The 17,953-nt window shown below is 42.2% G+C and overlaps 1 protein-coding gene across 7 annotated transcripts in view; it reads right to left on the bottom strand.

Annotated features, from left to right (window-relative positions):
• arhgap32b (Rho GTPase activating protein 32b) overlaps positions 1 to 17,953 on the bottom strand; it is a 135,862-nt gene that overhangs the window by 67,268 nt on the left and 50,641 nt on the right. For all 7 annotated transcript variants that reach the window (XM_031310990.2, XM_036008608.1, XM_031310992.2 and 4 more), the window contains 2 exons: positions 13,463 to 13,557; positions 13,028 to 13,112 (listed from right to left, as the gene is read on the bottom strand). In XM_031310990.2, the coding sequence (XP_031166850.1) occupies positions 13,028 to 13,112; positions 13,463 to 13,557 (180 nt within the window). The remainder of the gene's footprint in view (positions 1 to 13,027; positions 13,113 to 13,462; positions 13,558 to 17,953) is intronic.

Raw genomic sequence — 17,953 nt, 5'->3', positions numbered from 1 at the left:
ACTCCTGTCATAAAAGCAAAACTCCCATCAGATGGGGGACCCTGGGACAAAATCTTATCTAATCAGGGACTGTGGTCTCATTTGTGTCAGTTTAGGGGCCCTTGACATGGAAAAGTTTGGGAACCACTGCGTTAGATAATGTAGAGAAATGGTACTATTTAGTGATGTATGAAGCTAACTGGACTCTGTTCAAGGTGCCTCAACATTCCAGTTTTACAGAATGACAGGAACGCGGTAAACACCAAAAACATCTCAATGTCAAGAGGATACTGCAATTTTGTCTTTTCTATCCCGACTTCATTTTGAGGAGGCCAGAAAGGGGTAAGGCGTTCCAAGCTCCTTGAGTGAAGCAGTTACTCCGGCAGCCAGCTCAACAGTTTAATGTTCCCACGTCCCAGGTATTTCCTCACTGGAGGCCCCTCAGGGCAGGTAGCAGAGGAGAGGACGGGTTGTCAAGTGTGAAGGTGGAAGGGGAAATAAATCAGTCTAGTCGAGCTGCAAATGCCATAACAAGAGAGAGTAAATGGGACTGAGTTTGTTTCTTGCTGACTGGCTGAATTAGCCTAGAAATCTAGACCACCCTAGCGGCAGCAAATGTAATTTGCAGCCAGGGTCGTCTAGTAACTCTCCGTTGGCTTGCGAGCTGGAAAAACCAAACTCTGGCCAGGCCAATTACATTGTGTATAGAGTCGGTGGGCGGGGCTTATGGCTGCTGTCTTTCGAATCGGCTTTGGCCGTGACTCTGGAAGACTTGGAGTTAAGCTTTTCTTTGAGAAATGAACAAAGAACGGCACTGAAGTCATTCTTAAAAAAGGAAGATGTGTTCAGAGTTTTGCCGACCAGATACCTTCTTCGTTGCTCTGGTTGGTTGTAGTGCTATCCTATTGCGTGCAGAGGGAATTTGAAAGACAACCGTTTATCCCGCCCCTCAGATTGAGCCCTGTCAATGGTGAGTTCCCAGACCCAACATCTTGATGTGGGTCTGGCCTGTCAGGCTATGGCTGAACGCTACTGTCAATCAAATCCCTCACAAACAGTCCTGACGAAGCAGATTAGCCGAGTTCTTGACCGTTAACGTCTAAAATAAACTAGAAGGGCACTTGGAGACCGCAGACCTCCGCCAAGGCATGCCCCATCTCACAATGTTAATGCAGCGTGAAGTCATTTCTCCGATTATTCTGACATGAATGCAGCACAAATGCCCTATCTTGCAATGTTAACAAAATTGAAAATGAATTAAAAAATGTTTGTATCCGTCCTGTGATTCGGATCCGCTCCAAAATGTAATGGGTTCTTCCTTGACACGTTACATCCTTCCAACCAAGTTTTAATGAAAATCAGACCAGTAGTTTCTCCGTAATCCTGCCGACAGACAGACAAACCGACAAACCAAACCGAAAACATGGTGGAGGTGATAATACTTAAGGATCTTTTCCCTGAACTTGATTGTTTTCTCAGGGGCTTTTGTCTTTGCAAAAAAAATATTTTTACCCCAACAGGCCTGTAAAACTATTCCAATGAAATTGACTTTTTGGTTGAAACATATGCAACCTATAACAGGGGCGAGTCATTGCTGTCAAAATTTGTTGAAAAGTTTTTAAGCATACAGTTTTACATAACATTTACTTTATACAGTAGGCATTACTTTTTAATGTTTGTATGTAATTTGGGATTGTAAGATGCACAACCGTCAATCCAGTTGATTCCTCAACAGCCTACTGAATTTCATTTGTCAATCTTTATACCAAACTGCAGCAGCAGAATCGTAAACTAATAATGTACGACCATTAAAATAACTTAAAAATACAAGAATAAAATTGAATTTAAAGTACTGATAAAATATATCAACGGTGTCATGACTAACTGAGCTAGTTTTACATCATCATATCTCATTCTTATCAAAGTGGATTTTATAACACGTTATAATGTGCATTCTGGCCTGGAGGACAATCACATTTTCAACCCTTCTTGTTGTCCTCCAATAATGACCATGAGAAAAACAATGAAAGAGAGAGGGGGTGTGTGTGTGTGTGTGTGTGTGTGTGTGCGTGCGCACGCTCTCGGGCTGGTCTTTTGTTTCCTCTAACAAGGGCAGAATGCGTCCAACCATTACATCATCCTCTGTTCACAAGGAGTGGAACGAGCTCCTCTGAATGGACAGAGTGTGATAGAGGGGGTCTGCAGGCCATGGCTCTGAGACAAACACATGTGCCTGAACAATTCTACAGCTACAACTAATCCAATGTTGATCTTGAATATTGTCGTGAATATTCTGCGGCTTGTCACCCTGGGCCTTTAAAGGGCAGCCTGTCTGGGTTGTGCGCTGCCTGGTGCGGTCTTCAGTGTAGTGCTGCGGTTGATGGATTGGGTCCCACTGGGGGAGGGAATCCATCTCTATGCATCTCTCCTGGTCCTTTGTGAGGGAAGGGAGCAAGTGGGCAGTGGGAGCATATTGTGTCACGATGCTCAGCTAGCAGGGCGGATGCAGGCAGGCAAGTGATGGAGGGATGGATAGAAGGGTGGATGGGTAAGAGCGCCGACAAAATGACGCGCAGATCCCCTCCCCCTCCAGACTTCAACGTTTTCTGTCACGTCAGAGTCTGAAGGTAGATGCAGCTGAGACACATCAGCCGTACAGCAACACACAGTGAGCTGGACTAAAGAATGCCGAGAGGGGCGTCAATCTTTATCACACGCATGAGCGCATGCATACAGCCTGCTGCTCTCATTCTCCGCACACTAACATCACGGCCTTTGTAAATGCATGCACTGTTGTTTAGATGAGAGAGGGGGCACTCCTTCACAGCTGTTAAACTCAGATTGATTGCCGTCATTATTGTCGGAGGCTGGATACACCGCCCATCCTCCGTCTTTGTCTCACACACACAGGTTTGTGGCACTATCTTTGTGGGGACCCGTCATTGATATAATGCATTCCCTAGCCCCTTAACCATCACAACTAAATGCCTAACCTTAACCCTTACCCTCACCCTAACCATAACCTAATTCTATCCCTAATCCTACAACCAAGTCTTAACCCTCAAACAGACCTTTAAACTTGTGGGGTCCAGCATTTTGGCCCCACAAAGCTGTCGGGACCCCACAAGTATACTGGACTCCTGGTTTTTGGACCCCACTAATATAGTTAAACAAGAACACACACACAGCTATTATCTATATTATTAACCTACACTTCAGAATAACTTGTAATATACAAGAGGCTGTTAATTGAACAGTTTGTTGTCTCATAGCCAAAAATGAAATGATGTGTGATGTCTCAGGCCACTTATCACACTCCATGTTTATCATTAATCTATATCTGAGAATCTGCACAATTTGCATAAAGCAGTTTGTCTGGTAATAACATTCTTGTCTCAAGATTGTATTCACATCAATTTCTTTGGTGCATCATATTTCCTGTGTACACAGCCATTAGATGGCTGGCCTCTAGCTGCGTGTGAGGAGAGAGAGCTTTTGTGTCGGAGGGCTGGCTGTCTGGCTGTGACCTTAGCACCACAGTAGAAGCCCTGAAAACAAATCAGCGTGATGATACCCTAGCTCTGCTATGCTGGTTGCGCCTGAAACCTTTCAGTAACTTATACATGTAAAGTAAGGCTGCATCTAACAATAATCTGCTAAATATATTCAAGGTGATGCCTTTTAGTTGCTTGTTTTGTCTGGCCAACAGTCCAAACCCCAAAGATATTCAATAGACATACAATTGTGTGTGATTAACGCAACTCTACTTAAAGGTCCCATGACATGGTGCTCTTTGGATGCTTTTATATAGGCCTTAGTGGTCCCCTAATACTGTATCTGAAGTCTCTTTTATATAGGCCTCAGTGGTCCCCTAATACTGTATCTGAAGTCTCTTTTATATAGACCTTAGTGGTCCCCTAATACTGTATCTGAAGTCTCTTATGTAGACCTTAGTGGTCCCCTAATACTGTATCTAAAGTCTCTTTTATATAGACCTTAGTGGTCCCCTAATACTGTATCTGAAGTCTCTTTTATATAGACCTTAGTGGTCCCCTAATACTGTATCTGAAGTCTCTTTTATATAGACCTTAGTGGTCCCCTAATACTGTATCTGAAGTCTCTTTTATATAGACCTTAGTGGTCCCCTAATACTGTATCTGAAGTCTCTTTTATATAGACCTTAGTGGTCCCCTAATACTGTATCTGAAGTCTCTTTTATATAGACCTTAGTGGTCCCCTAATACTGTATCTGAAGTCTCTTTTATATAGACCTTAGTGGTCCCCTAATACTGTATCTGAAGTCTCTTATGTAGACCTTAGTGGTCCCCTAATACTGTATCTAAAGTCTCTTTTATATAGACCTCAGTGGTCCCCTAATACTGTATCTGAAGTCTCTTTTATATAGACCTTAGTGGTCCCCTAATACTGTATCTGAAGTCTCTTTTATATAGACCTTAGTGGTCCCCTAATACTGTATCTGAAGTCTCTTTTATATAGACCTTAGTGGTCCCCTAATACTGTATCTGAAGTCTCTTTTATATAGACCTTAGTGGTCCCCTAATACTGTATCTGAAGTCTCTTTTATATAGACCTTAGTGGTCCCCTAATACTGTATCTGAAGTCTCTTTTATATAGACCTTAGTGGTCCCCTAATACTGTATCTAAAGTCTCTTTTATATAGACCTTAGTGGTCCCCTAATACTGTATCTGAAGTCTTTTATATAGACCTTAGTGGTCCCCTAATACTGTATGTGAAGTCTCTTATATAGGCCTTAGTGGTCCCCTAATACTGTATCTGAAGTCTCTTTTATATAGACCTTAGTGGTCCCCTAATACTGTATCTGAAGTCTCTTTTATATAGACCTTAGTGGTCCCCTAATACTGTATCTGAAGTCTCTTTTATATAGACCTTAGTGGTCCCCTAATACTGTATCTGAAGTCTCTTTTATATAGGCCTTAGTGGTCCCCTAATACTGTATCTGAAGTCTCTTTCCCTAAATTCAGCCTTGGTGCAGAATTACAGCCACTAGAGCCAGTCCCACAATGAGCTTTCCTTAGGATGTGCCATTTCTGTGTCTGTAGCTTTAAATGCTATTGAGGAGGAGAGAGGGGGGGCAAGGTGGAGGGTGGGGGTGTGGCCTTGACCAACTGCCACTTTGCTCGTTTGAAAGCCATGATGTCTCTCTCTTCTCATGGGCGGGCCAAATTCTCTGGGTGGTCAGAGCAGAGAAAGGGGAGGTAACCTTTCCCCTTATGACGTCATAAAGGGAAGATTCCAGATCGGCCCATCTGAGCTTTCATTTTCTCAAAGGCAGAGCAGGATACCCAGGGCTGGTTTACACCTATTGACATTTTTAGCCACTGGGGGACCATAAAAACTTGGAGATGAGCATGGAGATGGAAGATGGAGGGGAATTTACCATAATTTACACATACTACCCACACTGACATGATAAAAAGCTGGTGGGAAAATTGCCAAAGTATCCCTTGGAAACATTTTTTGATTTGTGTCTGCTGGTATGTGCAGGTGTTAAACTGGTGAGCTGAGCTCAGAGAACTGTTCCTCCCTCAGCAGATGAATGTGAAAACAAAACACATTCATCAGTCTGCAGAGCGAAGCTCAATCACCACCAGTGAAGGAACTTTAAGCAAAACACATTTTCAACAATCTTTGAATAACTTCAGACGCTGTTAATCATTGTACACCAAACAGTGGTTGAACACTGTGCAGCCCCAGCTTGTGTGTGGTTTTGAACTATCCATTAATAGTAAAATTTGAGCGTGGACCAAATGCTAGGTTGTAGATAAACCATATGGCAGAGCAGGACCGACTGGTGCAGTGGGATAGTAGTGTTGAAGTCAATAAAGTTGTTTTGCTGGTATGTGGCTGCAGACGCTATCATGCAGTCACCGGCCTGCAGGGCTGGGACAGGGCCGAGGGGAACAGAGGGAAGCTGGAGGCCATTCAACAGAGACATCAAGTGGAGCAGAGGCCATGGGCAGTGAAATGTCAGATTGTCAGGAGAATAACAGTAGATACAGTATCTGGACTGAAAATGCTCATGTTAAAAGGAAGCATAAGTGGGATTTGTAAGAAAGTGGCTACTTTATTAGATACACATGCTTGTTAAGGCAAACAGCCATCTCCTTTCAACACCAAACTGCATGGCTGCAACTCAACATAAACAGCATGTGGACAGGTTCAACGAGTTCACTTCCATTCAAAGTTACTTCAGTTGCACATTCGAATGTCTCCTTTACCAGTAGTACCATCATATGGTGAATGCCTTCCCTCTGGCACATTTTATATAATATAGAGAATGATCCAGTAAACAAAAAAAAATAGACATTAATAAAACAGGCAGATCCACAGCAGTTCTGTGAGCAAAGAAACACCAAAAATAACAGCTCAATACAACAGTGACGTGCAGACAGGTGTGTGTAAATAGGACTCTCTGGGTTTAGGTGAGCATGTGCTCACTAGGAATCGACCGATACTGGTTTTTCAAGGCCGATACAGATTAGTATTAGTTAATGAAACCGATAACCGATATTTGGAACCGATATGGATAAAAAGTGAAAATGAAAGTCAAAATTAAGATTTAGGAATGTTACAAACTCCAACACAAAACTTTTGTTTAAAAGCTTTAAGCAATTATTTAATATAATTAGAAACTTTCAACATAACACCCAGTAACAGATAGTGAGATAGTGTTGTGGGGGGGGACATGAAGTCAGACTCAGTGGGGAGTCAAACCGAAGCAGAGGGACAGACACAGAGCTGTAACCGAGCCAAAGTAGAACACTTTTTAATCCATTAACTTTATCGGTTATCAGGCAAATAAAACGCAGATACAGATCATCTGCAGACTGCCAAAATAACGGCCCGATAATCAGTCTATCCCTAGTGCTCACCATAAAAAAACGGATGATTGAAGAGACAAAACTCTCAATCTAGAGTCAGAATTCAGTTTAAACTGCATGAATCTGTGGATGCATCCTGCCTTGTCACAGTGTTGCACAGCGTTTTCCTGGTGCATGTACAGCCACGGTGTGTACCTAAGCCTTGTTGATGACAGTCTGTGTCCCTTCATTATGTGATATGGCACAAAGCATTCATTCTCCATAGTTATAATTTATGTCACAGCTGTGGACCATTATTTCTCTCTAAAATGAGTCACAAAATATAGTTTCTTAACCAAGAATGATGACAGCAATGAGGAATTGTTTGCTCAGACGACTCTACTGTCACCTCCATCTACAGAAGAAACGTTTCTGAAGATTTCTGAGTTACAGAGTTTTAAGATTACTAGTAGCTCGTCTCCAACAGGCACAAAGTTGAGCTAAATAATTCTTACACTGTGCTGGCAGCCTGATTAAGCTATTGTGTCTGATAGCACAACTTTCTCACGGCATAGACCTTTTTCACGGCAGACATGTTGACATGTCATAGTAGGAAAAGCACAGGTGTATTCAAAACCATTAATGATGGCTGCATTCCAGTTAGGAGAGGTCCTGGTATTGTGCATGCTGACTCACTGAAATATCTTACTGGGACACTAGATGGAATTGAGCCATCGTTAAGGTTATCACTTTCAGCTGTGCTTTTCCTACTATGACAAGTCAAAATGTCTGCTGTGAAAAAGGTCCATTGTTTTATTGTGTTAGGGTGCTAGTGGTCCATAGTGGTGGAAGTGGAGAATAGAAACTACAGGCCCATCTGCTATTGTCATTACAGTATATCATGTTCATGCAAGAGGCCCCAAATCCTCTTTACTGATTATAAACTTGATATGGAAATGCACAGTTGCATAAGGGTTAGGCTAAGAGCGTCTCTAATGTCAAAGCAAGTTAAGTACATAAGTTATATTCCAGCTTTATATTTAGGAATCACTAGGTACTGTAAAGTTTCTGACACGCCAGGGCGATCCTCGGCTGAGGTTGGGCCGACAAGTGACTCGTAGAGCTGGGCAATATATCGATATTCTATCGATATCGTGATATGAGACTAGATACCGTCTTAGATTTTCGATATCGTAATATCGTAATATGGCATAAGTCTTTTCCTGGTATTAAAGGCTGCATTACAGTAAAGTGATGTCATTTTCTGAACTTACCAGACTGTTGTAACTGTTCTATTATTTGCCTTTACCCACTTAGTCATTATAACCACATTACTGGTGATTATTTATCAAAAATCTCATTGTGTAAATATTTTGTGAAAGCACGAATAGTTAACACTACAATATTGTTGTGGTATCGATAGAGGTATTTGGTCAAAAATATCGTGATATCTGATTTTCTCCATTTCGCCCAGCCCTAGCCACTCGTCTGATTTTTTCGGCCGATTCAACATGTTTCATCGGCGTCGGTGAGAGAATCCCTGCTGACTGGCTATTCAGCTTCAGCAAATTAGTGCACGATAAGAAAAACGGAAGTGAGGATGGCAAGCACACGACTAAAGTCCAGAGGGCACACACAGAGGGCTCTTCTCATTTTCCATCTTCATCTCATCTGATCAATCCAATATGCCATGGGACTGTCCAAACTGGCAAAAAGTGTTCAGTCTAAAACAATGCATAGGTTTCGAACTAATGTCCCCATCTTCTTAGTTTAGCATGTTGGCATGCTAAAGTGTACTAACTGGCACTAAACAAAGTAAAAGTTGAGGCTGATGGGGATTCGTTTTTCCATCCGTAGCAGGAGCGGCAGTAGCTCAGAGGGTGGCCGGTTCAAGTCCAGCACAGACCACAGTAAAGAGTGGTAGCTGGAGAGGTGCGAGTTCACCTCTTGGGCACTGCTGATGAGCCCTTGAGCAAGGCACCGGACCCCTAACTCTTATTCATGAAATCAGGAGATTTCATTGGAGCTGAAGGGAGTTCCATTAGAAACCAGGAAAAGCTGATAATCAGATTCTGAGCCTGACACCACGCCGCAAGATTAAAGCCAGGACTGAATCGGGATTTACTGAGGCATTACAGCTCAATTACATGCAATAACATTTTACTCTATTCCCCTTAAGTGACCCTGCACACCCACAGAAACACATGACGCACAGTGTCCACAAGAGTCTGTGTGTGTGTGTGTGTGTGTGTGTGTGTGTGTGTGTGTGTGTGTGTGTGTGTGTGTGTGTGTGTGTGTGTGTGTGTGTGTGTGTTGCAAGAGGCTGTGCGGACTCATTTACAGTGAGTGCCTGTACGCCATTTAACATGTCATTTGTAAACACTTCACCACAAGATAACGTCTGCGTCACAGTAAGTTGGCCCATTCAGAGCTCCTGTTACATTTAGCAGCATGCTCAGCTGGGCAGACAGGATCACAGTATGTTACCTGTGTCCAAAGTATACAGCTACAGGTAAAGCCACTAATTATACTGTCAATGTTTGGACTGGATGCATGTTTATCATCCTCACTGAAAGTCCAATCAGTTTTAGTGTTGCCAGTTACCTCTCTACATTAACAAAAAAATGAAATGTGACAGTTTGAGAGTGCACAATACAGGTGCAGTGTGACAGTCTGCTTGTCAGAGACATCTTGGTGGCTTTGTGGGGTCTACATACTAGAGCCCGACCGATAAAGGATTTTTAAGGCCGATATTAATACAAATATTTGGTGATTTAAAAATCTGATATTCCGATATATATTTTTTTTTTAAATTTAGAAACGTGTAACAAAACATAAACAGATTTCCCTAACATTAGTTATTTATGAGTCCTCACTAAAATAATATAATAATGCAGTTTAAAAATAAACTTGTTTGTTTTATTGTCACAACAGAACACAGGAACATCAAAATATATTAAAGTTCTGATAAATAAAATGTATAAAACTACAAACTTAAGATATGAAAGTTAAAGGGTTAAACACGAGTGTTGCCAACAGGGAGGTTGTAGAGCTCCCTCTGGTGGACAAACTATGCAACGCCAACACTCAGAACATGGTTGAAGGGGGTTTCGTCCGTTTTTATTTTATTTTTTAAATATTAATTTTTCGGCCATTATAAATGCCAATACCTGATATCGGCCGATAATATCGGCCCGGCCGATATATATCGGTCGGGCTCTACTACATACAGTATCAGAACTAATGAAACATTAAGACAATATTAAAATCTAACTAATTTAACTAAAATAACTAATTTTTTAACCAGCAATTCAGAAAATGTGCCACACTTGGAGAATACCAAAATCTAAAAAATGTGAAATGAATCCCATTCATGTCAATGACTAAACACCTGAACAAAAACAATCCCCCTTCGCCAAAATAAACTGGCCAATAATAATCTGAAATACCAGTATCATAAGACAAAAACTGCCACGCAAGTGCTGCTTTGAATGCAGGCGCCCTCCTCTTTGGTCTTCTGTGACTATGAGATCCTAATGTTTCCACAACAAAACCTTGCCTGACTCAAATTCTCCTTTGGCAAGGTTTTTTATTATGGAAATGAAAGAATATGTCTTCCAGCAGTAGTCCTAAGCCTGCCAGAGCCCAGTATACTGCACACAGTCTGCAAGGCTTCATGCAGAATACAAACTACTGCAGGAGTTTTAACAACACATTCCTTAACTTCCCCAGGTGAACCTAGGTGGCACAACTTTAACGAGAACTGCTACAGCTATAACAGTTGACAGTACTACACATAATATAATTCAGTGAATATGTGCATGTGGCAATGCAGACGCATCAGTCAAACAACCACCATGATGAACATAAAAAGTTGAGGGAGTACGGAAATGCTCTCTGACTGCTTAACTAAGCAGCAATGTTTTCATTCATCTAAATGATTAAGTATTTATATCATGTCAGAATCATTTGGGCCAAACAAACAGAATACATTTGTGACCAATTCATTAAACAAGCAAACATGTTTGTCTGAGGCAAGATTAAACATAATGTGTACTGATTGACATGGGGAACAAATACAGAATAATTAATGACAAGGGAGACAAGAGGTTTCCTCGCGGGGTTCTGTTCACACTGCTGAATACTAAAACCATAGAACAGCAGAACAAAATGACTACTTGAAAGCAAAATGAAACGCACAAAGGGTAAGACAGTCCTGCTGCCAGCACACACAGCTGGGATAACAAAAGGAGAACCAATCTACTGACTACAGACTGCTCCTTTTAGCTGAAGGCTTTCCTTTACGCATGCAGCGAATGAATAGATGGTTTCTGTGGTGTAACCTGAGTAACGCCAACAAATACCCTGCAGGTGAAGTAGATGGTAGTCAGCTGTTTAGCAAACTCTCGCTCTGCCCTCCCGACACCAACGTGTAATAACTCTAGCCGACTGCTGACCCCTACTGGTTTCTTAACATAATGACACAGTTGTCTGAATGAGAAAGGCACAATCTTTATGATGAAATGCCAAAATGATGCTACACTTAGTGGCGAGGAGTGAAAGCTAAAGAACTGCTGATTCAAAATCTCATTTTAAGGAGTATTCCAGCAACTTAGTATTGCACTTATAAAAAGTAGGAAGCTATGGGAATCAAAAAGGGACAATAAATAATGGTCAAAGATATCCTGACTTTTACTCCCTAGTATGGGTCAAGCACCAAAAACAACTGATCTTATATTTCCTATAATACAACTCAGTAGTGTATTTCATCAGAGCCATCTAAATGCCCACTTCTTTCATATCCCACACCTACGGTTTGTAATGTAGACTACCAACACTGTATGGATGTGATATGATTGCTATAAAATTGTTATTTGGCCCGGAAACATGAATGAATACATACAGAGAATGAAGGCCATAGAACTTTCTTGTATTATCTTGTTTGACAGACAGTCATAATGGAATAAGAACATCAATAAACTTCTTTAAACTAGATTTTTTTTCCAGGGCTAAATTACTTGGTATCAGATCGGTGAATGGACTTGCATACTTGGCAATACCGAGCAGCCGACCAGCATTTTAGACAGTATCCTGTTACTAGTATCAGAACAACTCTACTTTCTGTTAAAGTTAAGTGAAGTCTTACTCCCGAGCTGAGATAACCCTGATGACATCAGGGCATTTTTTCAAACTTTCAGGAGCTCCTCCCAGAGCCACAGAAGACATGACACAGCGGTTTCCACAAACTGAACTGGGTGTGTAACACCGGCGTGTCCCATTAGTTGTTCTAAACCTCACACATTTAACTCTTGGATCGGATATATCCCACCATTAAATACTATACTTACCTCTTTACTCAGAGCACACACAGACTATAATATAACAGCCTCGACAGAGTCAAGAATGTATAAAAACTGTATAAACTAGAAACACAACCCATCAACTTTTCAAGACATTCAAATTGCTTTTATCCAAGTTTCTAGCAGCTGATATCGGTATTCTGATGGTAAGGAACAAAGATTAAGAGACAAGACAGATGAAAGTGTGAAAGTTCAAAAGAGAGTTCTGAGCTTGTGACTCCACAGCCAGACGTTCACTGACAGTAAAGGGCCAGGGAGGTATTTTGATGTCAGAATGCAATTTTAACAATATGAATATGAATCGAAAGACACGTAGCAGATAGACCTACATTAACTTCACCAGTTTTACACACAGAGCCATCAGTCAGCTGAGCTGTGTGAAGCTGGAATGAATGAGGTCGCGCTGTAAGGGCATTGAAGAAGATACCAAACCCATGCAAATCATCAACCATCCTCGCTGATATGACGGCAAAAAGGATGAACTCTGCTTGACGTCAATTGAATGAGACATGTGAGTCATACTTCTGTCTTTATGAACATCATCGTCTTTCCGTTTCTTACACAACACTGCAGGGGAATTGCTAGAGAGAACATAAGTCTTTGAAAAAAAAAAACTGTGAAGTTCAAAGCTTCATCTACACAGCATGATTCCACATCTGTGGTGCTATCATTTTATACTGCCAGTTCCACCGAAATGTTAAAACCACTCTGGTGAAGCAAACGCACTGCTCTGAGGGCGATCAGTCCAGCGCCAAGGTTGCATTCCTCATCATTTGAGACATACTGTATGTGATTACACTTTCTATTAATGTGGTAATTAAGGAGAGAAACTTTAGGGCCTTTACCTGAATTGTGCCAAAGTCCACGTTTTCGTAGTGGAAGTGAGCGCACTCTGCCAGTTTCGGGAAGTGGCCCTTGGTGAAGCAAAGTCTGAAAACAGAACACACACACACACACACACACACACACACACACACACACACACACACACAAACACAGTTTGGTTGGCGCTTCATCCTCTGCTTATGATAACACCTCGGAGTGTGTATGACTAGTATGGAAGGAGGAGAGTGCAGTGCAAACAGAGGGAGAGGAAGGAGGAGGAAGACACAGAAATAGACTCGGGGAATGGAAGGAACTCAAGCAGGAAACAGAGGCGATAAACAGCCAGTTAGGAGTGCTAAATAGAGGTGAACAGAGGGAAGGAGAGATGTGGGAGAGGTGGAGGAGATAGGCAGAGGCAGGTGTGTGTGTGTGTGTGTGTGTGTGTGTCTACTCACTTCTTAACATTCTTGACCTTCATGCTGGCCGTGCTGCTGCTGCATGAGCGCATGAGGGGCTCCGTCCTCAGCTCAGGGATCTCTGCACTCCTCGCCTAAAATGCACAAACGCACACACATACACACACAAACGTCAACAATACAGCTGGTGCATACAAACACATCTCGGGCCACTGAGTTGTATTGTTGGGACAGTTTTCAGTTCAGGTTTTGCTTCAGTTGAGCCCTGTAACGGGTCGCTTCATGAGGCCTATACTGCACAGGTCAATCTCTCCAGAAGCAGTGGTAATGGGAAGATTGACGGGGAGAGGGGGTGTTAAAAGTAGGGCTGCATGATATGAGGAAAATATGCAATGTGCAATAATGTTGTTGAATATCGCGAATAATAAAATATTAAAGTGTACTCCGTTCTGCTGCTTTCAGTATGTCGCAGCGTTGTGCGATGTGTATATTGCGCTAGTTGATATCGCAATGGCAATAAAAAAACGATATATTGTGCAGCCCTAGTTACTACTCCACTCGTTGGGTCTCTGTAAATTATAGAGTGTGGTCTAGACCGAAGCTGCGTTTCATTACTAGTGTTTCAACATGGCCTTCCCCTAAGCCCTTGCCCTCGGGGGAATCCGCGCTGCCAGCCGTCGTTCCATTTGTCTGAAACACTGAAGTGAACTTGGTGACATCGACCCTCGGAGAGCTACGGGAGCGAGTCAACAACGATGGTCACTCCAGAGCTATGGATTTGGTGCAAGAAAATACATCCATGGTTAGGTGGCAGTCATGTACAACCACTAAAACTCCTGCTGCTGACCACCAAACAAGGAGAAGATGAATATATACATTTGAACTTTTTAGTTTCCTCATTGTTAGCTTGATATTTTACGTTGTATTACTAGATAGTTGTATGTGTGATTTCTTTATTTCCAACATTATCTGTAAACGCATGAAAGAAATTCTGTTTTAGCGAGATATAGCCTAATACAATTAATCATGATACAGATCACAAACTTTCTAAATCCGAATCTCATTAAGTTGATTACCGAGCCTCACTGAAATGAGTCTGCAGGTATTTATGTGTAAAAAGCAGTCATAATACTCTTTATAAAATAATATTTGTATAGCGCCTTTCATGCAAGTAATACTTTACAATAAGGAAATTGCATGACATAAGCAGACATAGAATGAACATAAAAACGGGGATAGAATGCGATCATTAATAGAAGAGAGCCTAAAACTGGCGGTCGAGCTGTATAGCTTGGGCTGAAAGTGAACGAGGGCAGGTGCGTTCCATTTCACACCTCCGCTCCTGCCCCGCCCACTTTCCCTCTGCTGTCCAAGCGGCCTCCGTGCAACGTATGCTATGACGTCATACCAAGGGCTGATGGGAAGTGAAGGAGGGCGTGTTGAAACACTAATGAAACGCAGCCCTACTCTATCTGTAAAGTGTCCCGAGATAACTCCTGTTGTGATTTGCCACTATATAAATAAAATTGAATCTGCACTATCTGTGACATTTTCTAACATTGCACTGGCAGGTTGAATGGGTACCCACTAAACACAGCGGAAATGTTTTGCTGCAGTTTCTTGAAAAGGACAAATTGCCTAAAGTTTATGCTGAGACATCATATACACTGCTCATAAGTTACATTGTTTGGCCAAACACTCCCTCCACACAGGGGCTCATGAACAGTCAGCCGCTCTGCTTTGTTCTTCAAGTATTCCTTAACAAAGCCACTCACTCGCTTCATTTAGCTTGAATTAGAGTGAAAATCAAAAGCAGCTGTGGTCAACAAAACATTAACAGAGCCTGGGCAATCTATGTTGGTGCAAGGCGATTTTATCAGTGGATATATTCATTGTGGAATTTTCATTTCAGTTATCTGACAGCGGGCTGTTGGAGCACACTCGGGAGACGATATAAGTTAAAATGAAGGGAAGGTAAAAAGATTAAGATAAACAAAAGACAACGATTGGAAAGTTATTAACAGTAAAAGCAACATGGGCCTGTGAGAAAAATGCACCAAAGACGTGTTGGCAAAGTGAGGTGTTAATATGATTAAGGCTACATCTACATTACTACGTCTTGGTTTAAAAAGCAACATCTTCTGCTACGTTGGCTACGTGAAAGGAGACATTTGGAAACACTGCTGCCCGCGTTGTGGTTTGAAGACTCCAGGGTGATTTTGTAGTCCGGACGGGCACAAACGGAGACTACGACGACGCACGTCAGTCTGTCTCATCGGTTAGGTAGGCTTACATACCTTTCAGTAACAGTTCCACCTCGTCGTAAATAAGACGAAGAGGCGTAGAAATCCGTGTTGCTTTTCGGTCCGGTAGATACCGGTTGTTTTGGCACCCAACCCTAGTTGTCGGACGTGTTAATGTGGATTAATGTCTGCTACTGGAGCCTAAAACTCTTGTGTAGAGAGAGATTGTTTTTGTCTCATAAACAAGGCTTTAAAATGAAAACGTAGTAGTGTAGATGTAGCCTAAGTCAGGGTGGAGCAGAGCTGTTAAAGTTTTCTGTATTCAGTTCAGGACTCCACAGCAAGACAGTCAGTGGTCAGCAGGTGGTAGGCAGCCGAAACAGTCTACACATCCTCTATCCGAGGTGTTAGCTGGATGAGGCAGACATGGGACAGACATGGGACAGCAGTTGTTTAAACACGCAGTCACTTGAACTGCTCATATATATATATAGAAGAGCTGCAACGATTAGTGGATTGACAGAAGAATAACCAAGATGGCAAACATTCTCTGGTTCTAGCTTCTTATTTGAGTGAGAGACCCTTTTTGGATTTTATGTTCAAAGTGACAGCCCTTATTTTTATATATATATATATATATATATATATATGGCTTCACACTTATATGAAACATTCAACTTGAGCTTCTTTAATGCTTGCTGCCAGTAAACGAGAGAGAGAGAGAGAGAGAGAGAGAAAGGGGGGGGAGGTGTGTGTGTGTGTGTGTGTGTGTGTGTGTGTGTGTGTGTGTGTGTGTGTGTGTGTGTGTGTGTGTGTGTGTGTGTGTGCGCGCAAAAACAGCCACACGCACATTCCAAATGGATGTCTTGACTGGGTGACTCAGATGTAACAAATGAATGTCAAAGCTTTAAACTTGTTCAAGCCTTTTCTGAGTCTGTGATCTAAATGCTCTATGTCATGGCAAATCTATAACTATTGACTAATTATTAACTAAATAGATTGTACTGTTCGTTTTATCAGTACGTTGCAGGGATTTGGGTGGGTTTTGTTCCTTTGTGCCTCGCTCTGCAGTCAACACAGAATACCATCTATCCTACACAGTGCAACAGGGCGTTGGTGTGACAGCTCACACTAAGTTGCTTAGCGCTTCTCATCACCTCCTCGAACCACCGGAGACATACATAATGCATGCCACTCCAGTACAGAGTCCCTCTCGTATCAAATATTGAACAAAGAAAAGCAGACGTGCAGTATTAAAAGCTCCGCCTCTGTGATCAATATTCATTAGCCTGGCGAGATTGTTGTTTCTCTTTCTCTCTGTTGCCCAATCGAAGTACACACTTGCGATAGGGCTCCAACCACGCGCCGACCACGGGTGGCTCGCGTGTTACCATGGAGACGGCCTCATTTTCACTGTGCTGTTGATGCAAGAAGCAAGACCCGAACCAAAGATGAGAGGGAAGGAAATAATGAATGATGCTGTCTGGTGAATGGAATCCAGCGTGGAGAGATGGAGGCTGAAGCAAACAGATGACACATGAGTACACAGATAGGCAGATGACTATCCATGCACAGAGTTTGGAGTGGGGTAGCTTTAGGACACCAACAGCCACCTGCATTAATCATGAATGGGGTGATCGCGTTTCAGGGAACAGGGGAGACACAATTTCACTGGGAGGGAAAGACACAGCTAATCAATCCACTGGGCTGAAAACAGACGTTGATAAGAATGTGACAGGTAGCAAACGAGCGGATAAGAGCGGCGTGGTGTTATCACTGCGTCTGACGCGTCAGGAATGACACGCAATGAGCTTTAGCTGACCCGGGATGAGAGCTGGACATTGATGAATGCACTGTATGTAACAAAACAGAGACCGTCGGCGTCTCACACGTGCAAATGTGTTTATGCAAAAGGAAGAACATCACAATGGCCGTGTGTGTGTGTGTGTGTGTGTGTGTGTGTGTGTGTGTGTGTGGTCCAGAATTAGCACCATCTACTAGCCAAATGCTGGTAAAATATGCAAGTGGCTGGAAGATTAGCTTCACTCACCAGCCAAAAAACAATTGTAATCCATTGAGTGGCTGGTAAAAATTTTAATATTCACTTGCTTCAATTGCTGCATGTCGTTCCCCCTCTCTCTCTCCTTTCATGTCTTTAGCTGTCCTATAAAAATAAAGGCTTAAAATGCCCAAAATATAATCAGAAAGAATAAATAAGAAATTACAAATTCACTAGGCATTCGGCTGTGTGTGTGTGTGTTCTTGTTTAACTATATTCGTGGGGTCC

This window comes from Sander lucioperca, chromosome 13 (assembly GCF_008315115.2).
Source record: "Sander lucioperca isolate FBNREF2018 chromosome 13, SLUC_FBN_1.2, whole genome shotgun sequence".
Taxonomy (NCBI): domain Eukaryota; kingdom Metazoa; phylum Chordata; class Actinopteri; order Perciformes; family Percidae; genus Sander; species Sander lucioperca.
The sequence above is the reverse complement of the archived record's forward strand: the minus strand, read 5'-3'. Positions and strand labels throughout refer to the sequence as shown.